The sequence below is a fragment of the Staurois parvus genome, unplaced genomic scaffold, assembly GCF_062004578.1.
Source record: "Staurois parvus isolate SC_StPar_1 unplaced genomic scaffold, SC_StPar_1.0 ptg002208l, whole genome shotgun sequence".
NCBI classification, from domain to species: Eukaryota; Metazoa; Chordata; class Amphibia; order Anura; family Ranidae; genus Staurois; species Staurois parvus.
Window position 1 is genome coordinate 115641 of NW_028320004.1, and position 12114 is coordinate 127754.

The 12114-nt window shown below is 41.3% G+C and overlaps 1 protein-coding gene across 1 annotated transcript in view; it reads left to right on the forward strand.

Annotated features, from left to right (window-relative positions):
* LOC149431554 (cytochrome P450 2C29-like) overlaps positions 1-6822 on the forward strand; it is a 64966-nt gene extending 58144 nt beyond the window's left edge. The window contains exon 9 of the mRNA XM_089665474.1: positions 3546-6822. Coding sequence (XP_089521600.1) covers positions 3546-3742 — 197 coding nt within the window. The 3' untranslated portion in view covers positions 3743-6822. The remainder of the gene's footprint in view (positions 1-3545) is intronic.
* The last annotated feature ends 5292 nt before the right edge of the window (positions 6823-12114 follow it).

The following is a 12114-nucleotide window of genomic DNA, read 5'->3' on the forward strand; positions in this document are numbered from 1 at the left end:
ATATGATCACCATGTATAATACATAAGGGGGGGATATGATCTCCATGTATAATACATAAGGGGGATAAGATCTCCATGTATAATACATAAGGGGTGATATGATCTCCGTGTATAATACATAAGGGGGGATATGATCTCCATGTATAATACATGAGGGGGGGATATGATCTCCATGTATAATACATAAGGGGGGATATGATCTCCATGTATAATACATAAGGGGGGATATGATCTCCATGTATAATACATAAGGGGGATATGATCTCCATGTATAATACATAAGAGGGGATATGATCTCCATGTATAATACATAAGGGGGATATGATCTCCATGTATAATACATAAGGGGGGATATGATCACCATGTATAATACATAAGGGGGATATGATCTCCATGTATAATACATAAGGGGGATATGATCTCCATGTATAATACATAAGGGGGGGATATGATCTCCATGTATAATACATAAGGGGGGATATGATCAACATGTATAATACATAAGGGGGGTATCATCAACATGTCTAAATATATCAGTGGTTCATATAGTGAACTCGGTGTAGAGCTTTTCACCCTGAGGTCATCACAGAGGACAAGGTGGCACCCTTTATGTCTGAAGGAAAAGAAATGTAATCTCCGAACACGGAAAGGTTTCTTCACAGTGAGAGCTGTGAGAAGGTGAAATAGACTCCCTCAAGAGTTGGTTGTGGCCAGCTCAGTGGATTGCTGTAGGAAAGTCCTGGATTCTTTCTTAGATACACAGAATATAACTGGATATAACATTTATAGGTAAAATTGATCCAGGGAATATCCGATTGCCTCTCGGTGGATCAGGAAGGAATTTTTTCCCAGCAGGAGCAAATTGAATCATTCTTTTCTGTTTTTTTGCCTTCCTCTGGAACAACTGTGGGTATAGGATTGTAACTTTCTTTTTTTTTCTATGATTGAACTGGATGGACTTTTGTCTGTTTTCAGCCAGACTAACTATGCTATATAAACAGACTCACCCTTTCAGAATGTTTATAACTGAAATCTCCAGCTCCAGCTTTTTATAAATTTCTTCTTTGAAGTTTCTTGTTTGACTGAAAAACAAAGGCTGACAATTGGGCTGGCAACCACATTATATAAAACCAGCAGTACATAATTCTCTATATGCTTTGCTGGGGAAAACTGTTATTTGTCTGATGCTTGAACCTGTAATTTATAGTGGCCTCTATAGAATCCAGTTTCACAGTCTTTGACCCAAAGTGACCTACATGGAATCCAAGTCCTCAGTTTGTGATCCATAGTGGCCTCCACAGAATCCAATCTTACAGTCTATGATTTATTGTGACTCCTATAAAAGCCAGTGTCCCAGTCTGTTTCATTCTGGCCCTCATATAATTCAACCCCCCAGTCTTTGATCCATAGTGGCATCCATAGTATTCAATCCCTCAGTCTGTGATCAATAGTGGCCATTGTAGAATCTAATCCCCCAGCCTATGACCCATACAGTAGTGGCCTCTGAAGAAACCAATCCCCTACTCAGTTTGTGATCTATAGTGGCCTTCATAAAATTAGCTGCTGTTAGCTGAGTGTTCATTTTCCGCAATTGTGACCTTGTACATTTACAAATGTAAAATGTAGATTTGTATTTTAAAGACATACTGTATATTTGAAATGTATTTTTTTAAATATTTTTAATATGTTTTGTAATAAAAACACATTTCAACATGCAGTGTATATATATATTTATTGAAGTATATTTTGAAATATATTGAATATGTCCAAAATTGTAGCATTTCAAATATATGGCAATATATATGAGAAGAATATTTTTAAAATATATTTCAAATATATTTTTCTTCCATGTGGGTGCAAAGAGGCAAACAGCAACATTAAAGGGGCTGCAGCAATATCTGGCAAGTACTGGCTCTGTGGTCCATGTGACAACAATCTCCCGTATTTTTCATGTGTCTGGGCTATGGGGTAGAGTGTGAAGTAAAACAACAAGAAGCGCACCAACCTTGCGCATTACCTCAGTAACCAAAATTTATTTAGTAAAAGAATGGTACTCACAAACAGTGAATAAAAACAGACATGTAAGTCCTCCAAGGGACTTTAAAGGCAAGAGGCCAGTGCGAATCCCATCATGGGGGTAGCCACTCAGTACAGCTGACGCATTTCGAAGGTCATGCCTTCTTCCTCAGAGCTCTTTTACTAAATAAAGTTTGGTTACTGAGGTAATGCGCAAGGTTGGTGCGCTTCTTGTTGTTTTACTTCACAGTTCTGTTCGGGCTTCCCCAGCCTTGGTGTGGAGCTGCACGACCTTGTTTATTCCGGTGGTTGCTTTTCCGGAGTTTGATTTCATCTACTCACCACCGGCCTGGGTCCCGGAGCGCAGGAGAAATCGCATTTGGTTCTATGGGGTAGAGCGGCAAGACGGAAGCCTTTTCTTATGAAGAAAAACATCCAAACCAGGCTAAATTTTGCAAGTCTCCCAAAAGCATGTGGGAAAATGTGTTCTGGTCTGATGAAACCAAGGGCTGAACTTTTTTGGCCATAATTCCAAAAGATATGTTTGGCACAAAAACAGCACTGCACATCATCAAAAGAACACCATACCTACCGTGAAGCATGGTGGTGGCAGCATCATGCTTTGGGGCTGTTCTTCTTCAGCTGGAACTGGGGCCTTAGTCAAGGTAGAGGGAATTATGAACAGCTCCAAATACCAGTCAATATTGTCACAAAACCTTCAGGCTTCTGCTATAAAGCTGAACATGAAGAGGAACTTCATCTTTCAGCATGACAACGACCCAAAGCATACATTCAAATCAACAAAGGAATGGCTTCACCAGAAGAAGATGAAAGTTTTGGAATGCCCCAGCCACAGCCCAGACCTGAATCCGAACGAAAATCTGTGGGGTGATCTGAAGAGGGCTGTGAACAGAAGATGCCATCGCATGGTGGTGGCAGCATCATGCTGTGGGCCTGTTTTTCTTCAGCTGGAACTGGGGCCTTAGTCAAAGTAGAGGAAATTATGAACAGTTCCAAATACCAGTCAATTTTGTCACAAAACCTTCAGGCTTTTGCTAGAAAGCTGAACATGAAAAGGAACTTCATCTTTCAGCTTGACAACAACCCAAAGCATACATCCAAATCAACAAAGGAATGGCTTCACCAAAAGAAGATGAAAGTTTTGGAATGGCCCAGCCAGAGCCCAGACCTGAATCCGATGGAAAATCTGTGGGGCGATCTGAAGAGGGCTGTCCACAGGAGATGCCCTCGCAGTCTGAATCATGCCAAATCTACACACTGGGCTACTATATGTACTGATTTTGGCTGGACAAATCTATTGACCCCACTCTCTTTAATGAAGTCTTCTGCTTGTTTGTGTACATCTAAACACTTTTGAATCCACAAAACACTTATGATTTTACAATGATGCTTCTGCTACTTATGTGCTCATTTTGCTAAAATATTACTCAATGCAGTTAACATAGCAGTTTGCTTGGATGGATTTATAATTCTGCCTCATGTGCAAATTTTCCTTTTCTTTTCTTCAGGAAAGCGAGTTTGTGCCGGAGAGAATTTGGCCAGAATGGAGCTCTTCCTTCTCCTCTCTGCTCTGCTCCAGAAATTCACCTTCAAGCTGCCCCCGGGAGTTGAGTGTCAGGACTCCAAATGGCTGCATGCTAATAAGCGTGACAGTATCCTTAATGACCAGCTATGTGCCAAGCCCCGAGCATTACCCACCAATTAACCTGTATCATCCCCACATAAGAGTTTTTTTTAGAGGAACTCCGTAATATCCAAACTGTGAATGGTGTGATATAACTCTCAAGCTTATCAATAATTCTGGTAAATATGGAGTGAAAGAGAGAGAAGTGGAGTATAGAGTGTATACATTTAATACAAAGTTTAGTTTTATTAGCCTTTCTCAACTAAAGTTTGTCCAGGGGTCTTGGGGGGTTCTTTGAGAAGAAAGCATTGGCAGTTTGATCTTTTTGTTGATTGGCACCTGCATTGTTCTGCATCATTGCCCCTTGGCAGAGCTAATGACCTCTCCTCTAATCTTTGTGGTTCCCACTTATACCAATGACATTTTTAGTTGTCTGTAGAGGAAATTCTTCTCACTGACCACCAATGTAAAGGGCATTCTTCCCACTAACCAATAATAGAGGGGAATTCTTCCCACTGGTCACCAATGTAAGGGGAGCCTTCCCACTGACCAATAATAGAGGGACATTCTTCCCACTGACCACCAATGTAAGGAGCATTCTTCCCACTGACCACCAATGTGAGGGACATTCTTCCCACTGATCACCAATGTAAGGAACATTCTTCCCACTGACCCCCAATGTAAGGGACATTCTTCCCACTGATCACCAATGTAAGGGACATTCTTCCCACTGACCCCCAATGTAAGGAACATTCTTCCCACTGATCACCAATGTAAGGGACATTCTTCCCACTGACCCCCAATGAAAGGAGCATTCTTCCCACTGATCACCAATGTAAGGGGCATTCTTCCCACTGACCAATAATAGAGGGGAATTCTTCCCACTGGTCACCAATGTAAGGGGAGCCTTCCCACTGACCAATAATAGAGGGGAATTCTTCCCACTGGTCACCAATGTAAGGGGAGCCTTCCCACTGACTAATAATAGGGGGGAATTCTTCCCACTGGTCACCAATGTAAGGGGAGCCTTCCCACTGACTAATAATAGGGGGGAATTCTTCCCACTGGTCACCAATGTAAGGGGAGCCTTCCCACTGACTAATAATAGGGGGGAATTCTTCCCACTGGTCACCAATGTAAGGGGAGCCTTCCCACTGACTAATAATAGGGGGGAATTCTTCCCACTGGTCACCAATGTAAGGAGAGCCTTCCCACTGACCAATAATAGAGATAATAGAGGGGAATTCTTCTCACTGCTATTATTGCAGGACAACCCTTTTATATCCCCCACTTCTATACTGACCCTTTAAATACGAGGGCGCTTCTCCAAAATCCACCAATATATAGGGGACATGTCTCCACTGACCACCAATATAAGGGGGCTCTTCTCCAATGACCACCAATGTACAAAGGACAGTTCTCCACTGACACCCAATGTAAGGGGGCTTTTCTCCCTCTGACCAACAATGTAAGAGGATACTTCCCTACTCGACAACAACATAAGGGAACTATACAGTTTTGACTGTGCTTTTTCTTTTCTTGCCATTATTTATAATGGCACTTGTGTGCAAGTTGATGATTGTGATTTTGTGCATATGGAATTCTTCAATTTAAAATTTAATTTTTTTTAACTAAATAAATTCTCAAGGGCTACACCATGCACCACATCCCCGAAAAATTCAAAAAGGAAATATAGCAAAAAGATGGGATTTTCAAGGTGCAAATCTCAGGCATGAACCACACTTAAAGAGCAACTCCACTTTTGTGGGAAAGTGAAAAACAAATTAGCAAACAAAACAATAATACTATAGTGTATACAATTGTGACACAAGTCATATTGTAATTGCATGTTATTAAAAATGCTTTTCAAATCCCTGGACTCCCTGTCCAACACCTTTGTATGGGGTAAGTCTCATTATAAATTGTCTTGGTGAACTCTCAAGAATCCCACTCATTTAGGGGGCACAGCACTTCAGGATTTTAATCTCTACTCTTTGGCTACCCAATTATCCCATTTCTTCCACTTAAATAAGGGCGACAAAGACTGGTATCCCACCCTAGTATGCTCCCCATCCTTCTCCTGGGCTACTCACCCTTCCCAACTGCTTTTAAAAGGCATATGAGATACCTCAATTATGAGGTCGAAAGGGGTTACTGTACCACCACTGGAAAATCTGGGAGTTGGCCACCTGTAAGTTGCATGCCCCTATCACACATGCTCACACCCCTTTGTGGGATAATCCACACCTCCCGAATTGCACACCATCCCTGACTTTCAATTGTGGGTCTCTAGAGGAATCTTGTATGTTTCCCAGGTATTCTCCAGTGCAGGTATCAAATCCTTTCAAGAACTCAAATCAAAATTTGAGCTTCCCAATTTTAGGTTTTTCCACTACCTCTAACTCTGACATGTACTTTGCACTCAATTTGGCAACTCTGCCCTGAATCTGGACTCTCTGCATCCCCTGGATGTGATGTTAGGTGTGGAGTCTAAAATGCTTACGTCCACGTTCTTTAACTGTCTCCCTCTACCAACTGCCACAAACTTGGCCTCTCAGCTTAAATACTGATGGGAGGCAAATGTGGGGGAGTTGGAAGACGAATCCTGTGAAGAGGTGCTAGACTTAAGTAAGGCGGTCTCTTTGAAATTGTCAGACCTCCTTACTCACTTGTACATACTTCATAGAGCCTACCTGATGCCAGTTCGCTTATCTAGATACCAACCACAATATAGTCCACTTTGTCTTAGATGTGAGGCTCACCAATGGCACCTTTTACCATCTTCTTTGATCATGTTCTGTTATTCAAGGGTACTGGGTTCAGGTGGTCAGGGTTTTTGCATGAAAAATTGGGCTCCCCTCTTACCTTATGCCCTAAGCAGCGTCTACTGGGCTTACTTCCTGACTTAGAGAGCGATAAATATTATAGTATTTTCCTTCAAGAAACTCTTTTTATGGCCAGAATGGTACAGTGCCTTGAAATAGTATTCATACCCTTAGAAATTTTCCACGTTTTGTAATGTTACAACCAAAAATGTAAATGTATTTTATTGGGATTTTATGTGATAGACCAACATAAACTGGCACATTAATGTGAAGTGGAAGGAAAATGATAAATGGTTTTCAAAATTTTTGACAAATAAATATCTGAAATGAGTGGCATATATTTGTATTATTATTATTATACAGTATTTATATAGCAATAACAGTTCCCTCAGCGCTGTACATTACAATGGGAGACAGTACATGCGACAGTACAATAACAATACAATGCGATACACGAGGGGTTCGAGGGCCCTGCTCCTTGGAGCTTACAATCTAGGAGGGAGGGGATAGTGGTACGGGAGGAAAAGCTGTGGGGGATGGAGTGGTAGGAAGAGTGGAGGAGATCGGCAATTAGCAGAGGGCGGGTTAGGCTTCCCTGAAGAGATGGGTTTTCAGGGTGCGCCTAAAGGAGAGGAGAGTAGGTGATAGTCTGATGGATTGGGGTAAGGAGTTCCAGAGGATGGGTGATGCCCTGGAGAAGTCTTGGAGGTGGGCAAGGGATGAGGAGACCAGGGAACTATAGAGAAGGAGGTCTTGTGAGGAGCGGAGGGTGCGTTTTGGGTGGTATTTGGATATTAGGTCGGTGATGTAGTTTGGGTCAGAGTTATGGACAGCTTTGTACAAGCACCAGCAATCAGCAGTCAAAAGCAAAACTGTTGTTCACTCTCTACTCAAATTTCCCACTCTTTTTAGCTTCCAACCAGCAAAATGTGCCAAAACAAACAGAAAAGAAAATAATAGAATAGAAAACAGTAGGATAGAATAGAACAAAAAAAAAATATAATTCAATTGAATACAAAACAATAGAAAGAATATTACTGTCTTCTGAAATTTGAATAGAATAACTTTGAATTCGAATAGATTAGCAATAGAAAAGAACGGAATAGAATAGAAAAACAATAAAACAGTATAAAATCGAATATAACCGTCTTACGAAATTCAAATTTTTCGATTTCGGCTGAATTGAATTGAATCCGAAAATAAAATACATGAAACAAATTCCAAAAACAAATTAAACTAAATAAAATAATGTAAATGATTGAATACTTTAATTTAAATAATGAAACAAAATAATGACATTTCATAGATAGGCAACTCCTCTCTTCATATTGATCATTGGTTCCAAATTCAGAATAATTACGGCAGTCGATAACAGACACAAAAAGATACACTCAGCATCTTTTCAAATCACTGTTCTGTTTATTCAGCGCACTTGCAGTTTTTTTTTACACATGATTATGTAGGTAACACATTTATATTACAATTGTATTTTGTTGGTAACCAGGGCGTTACATAGGCAGGCTAATTTCTAATCAGGACTTGAAGGAATGCAAAGGTAATGAAAACATTATTAGTGCCGAGTGCACAGTGAGTGCAGTGTACAATACACAGGAAAAGCATACAATATTATACAGAATTTACACATTTCCTTTACAGTATGACCCATGAAAGTCTGAAGGTGATCCTTACATTTTTGGGCCCTTCTATGCATCTAGGCTGTGAAAAACTCTGACATATGTGGTATCCCCATACTCAGGAGGAGGAGTAGAATGTTTCTTGAGGTGTCATTTTAAGTAAGTCTATGCTGTGTCCATATTTTCCTTTATACTGTATCCCAAAAACTATTACTGTGCTGGTGCTCCAGGGCCTCCAAAAATGTGATAGGTAGCCAGCAAATCAGATGCATAATTTGTGCCCCTTGAAAGCCTGAAAGTGCCCCTTGGATTTTGGGCCCCTCTAAGCTGCTAGACTGTGAAAAAAGCTTCACACACGTGGTATCCCCATACTCAGGAGAAGTAGGAGAATGTGTTTTAGGGTGTAAATCTAAGTGTGCCCATGCTGTGTGAGAAATATCTTATTAAAGCAGAGTTCCTGACAAGTTACGATATCATCAATTGAAATATTTCTTTGGGAGTCTCCCAAAACCTGTGAGAACCAGAAAGGAGTGGAATGTATTTGAAAAATTATTAGAAGCACGGGGAGATGGGAGACACGCAGTTGCAAAAATGTATAGAATATTAACGGATTTAGACACAGGCACAAAATTAATATATATAGAGAAGTGGGAAAAAGACATGGGAAGGGAAATAACTGAGGAGCAGCAGAGGAAAATGCTTAGATTAATTCACGAAAACACTAGTATGCGGGAAGTGGAGTTGAACTATAAGTGTTTAGTAAGACGGCACATCACACCAAATGTGGAGCACAAATTGAACAGGGAGATTTCACCATTGTGTTGGAGAGGATGTGGAGAAGTGGGTACGTTATATCATGTATGGTGGGAGTGTTTAAAAATACAGGTGTTTTGGAGCAAAATTGTATACTTAGTAAGAAAAATTACTGAGATTGACATTAGATTGGATCCAGAGCTATGTCTTCTCCATGTCTCAGAGCTTTCAGTGAAATCATATAAGGATTCAGGATTGGGATATTTCTTGAGCGCAGCTAAGAGTCTTATACCCAGGTTCTGGAAAAAAAAGGGAGGTGCCGACAGAGGAAGATTTGTTGATCGGAATGAATCAGATTTGTGCGACGGAAAGATTATATTATATGGATATGGATATGATGGAGAAGTATAATATAAAGTGGAAAAAATGGGAGGAATATAGAGAAAAAGTGAAATATATGATGATGATTTATGCCCCTCGAAATAAAAGTTGAGTTTAGAAATGGTTTTAGAGAAGTGAATTGCTGAGTGGGAGGGGGGTGGGGGGGGGGGGAAGGGAGGGTAGGGGAAGTGGGATATAGATAAGTTATGTCAATAAGAATATTTCGATTTGATGTTTTTTTATAGAAACAGGTGTTTGTAATTTGTATTTGAAAGAAAATTAATAAATATTTATTAAAAAAAAAAAAAAAAAAAATTAAAGCAGAGTTCCACTCACCCTATCAAAACTGTAGCTGCTGACTTTTAAAAAACAGCCACTCACCTGTCCCTCGGTCCCGTGGTGTGTCCTCCACAGTCCGTTTCACTGGCCATCCTGTATTACAGAAGGCCGGCATCTTCAGTGTGGGTACCCGGCTGTGACAGCTTGCGGCTTCACAGCCGGGTACCCACTGTGCATGCACGAGAAGCGCTGCGCTTCATGAATGGTCCTGTAGTCTTCTGGGACCTGTCACATGTCCTAAAAGACTACAGGGAGGGAGGACACCTTCCGCTTCCGATCGCTTAGTAGATCGGACCAGAAGTGGGAGTGGGTACCTGGCAAATTCGAGTACCCGCTCCCGCCCCCGAAAGGTGCCAATCCTTAATGGGGAGCAGTCCTTAAAGCAGAACTTCCCCTTTTGGGCGCTTTAAAATGACAACTTTGTGTAAAAAATAGAATCATTTTCTTTATTTTCCAAAAGTTTGTGGCATAAACGGAGACCTTAAAAATACCCACCATGGCTTTCAGCAAATACATTGGGGTGGCTGCTTCCAAAATGTGGTCATGTTTGCAGGTTTTTCTACTGTCCAAGCACTTCAGGGCCTCCAAAAAAAGACCCCAAAATTTTGGAAAAAATTTAAATTTCAAAATACTCATAACTAAAATACTAAATACCTTGCTGTGTTTATCTTCTCTTGTTTATACTGTCTTGGCATTTTAGGACTCCAAAAAATTAGGCAGGCAGTCAGAACATTAATAAAGACAGAACAAAAAAGTTTATTATCAAGCAGATTTATTACCTATTCACTAGTTAGCGTTCAAAGACAGCCACAATCTCTATGAAACAGCACTGCCAGAAAACTGAAGCAGAATTGGCTCAAAGCCGGTAAGTTGTCACATCTGAAGCCAGCACTGGCATAATGGACCTGGGGTCATGTGTCATAGTAAATGGCATCTGCAGCAGCTGATAACAAACATGGAAGCGAAAAGTCAGTGCCATGTCCATTCCGGATTTCAAGGTCCGGTTTCAGTGCGGTCTACTTGTTCCGCGGTTTAGGACCGGTTTTTGTGATTTAGTTGCAGATTGTACTATTCACAGCTTCAGGACCAGTTTGGATGTGGATTTGCAAGGCTTTTTTGTTTTGCTGAGGTGCGGAGAAGGAGGGGAGGGAAAGAGCAAACTCTGCTGAAACCTGATCCTGAACTGCAATCCTAATCCTGAACTGCAATCGTGATCCTGAACTGCAATCGTGATCCTGAACTGCAATCCTGATCCTGAACTGCAATCCCGATCCTGAACAACAATCCCGATCCTGAACTGCAATCCCGATCCTGAACTGCAATCCCGATCCTGAACTGCAATCCTGGTCTTGAACTGCAATCCCGATCCTGAACTGCAATCCCGATCCTGAACTGCAATCCCGATCCTGAACTGCAATCCCGATCCTGAACTGCAATCCTGGTCTTGAACTGCAATCCCGATCCTGAACTGCAATCCCGATCCTGAACTGCGATCCCGATCCTGAACTGCGATCCCGATCCTGAACTGCGATCCCGATCCTGAACTGCGATCCCGATCCTGAACTGCAATCCTGATCTTGAACTGCAATCCTGATACTGAACTGCAATCCTAATCCTGATCCTGAACTGCAATCCTAATCCTGAACTGCAATCCTGTTTACAACTGACGACATGTGTGGTTCACTTGCCCTCCAGAGGATTTACCCCCCTTTCTGACCAGGCCATTTCTCGTGATACGGTGCAGCGTTACTTTACGATCATGCAACGCTGCACCCGAATGAAATTTATGTCTTTTTTGTTCCCCACAAATAGAGCTTTCTTTCGGTGGTATTTGATCGCCTTTTTTATGTTTTGCGCTATAAACAAAAAAAGACCGACAATTTTGAGAAAAAAACAATATTTTTGACCTTTTGCTATAAAACATATCCAGTAAAAAAATTTAAAAAATCTAATTTCATCATAAATTTAGGCCAAAATGTATTCTGCGACATGTTTTTGCTAAAATAAAAATCCCAATACGTGTAAATTCATTGGTTTACGTGAAAGTTATAGCGTTTACAAATGGCGGTATAGATACTGTTTTTTTTCCTTTAATGCCAGTAATGGCGGCGATCAGCGATTTATTGAAGGACTGCGGTGGGTATTTTGACCCTGGGGGGAACTGACTAACTGCCACTGACATCCCCAGTGACACCAATACAGTGATCAGTGCTAATAAAAAGCACTGACACTGTACTAATGGCACTGGGCAGGAAGGGGTTAACATCTGGGGCGATCAAAGGGTTAACTGTGTGCTGTTTCACTGTGTCAGCACATTGCTTTGTATTGCTCTGCTATGCACAGCAATACAAAACAATGTGCAGGAGCTGACAGGGGAGAGAACTGTTTTGTTTACACACAGGTCTCTCCCCTGCAAGTGATACTCGGCAATCGCCAGGTGCTAGCAGGGAATCACTGGCCAGGACCCGGTGATCAACAGCTGAAGCCGCCAATGGTGGCACCCCCTACGTGGAAATGCAAA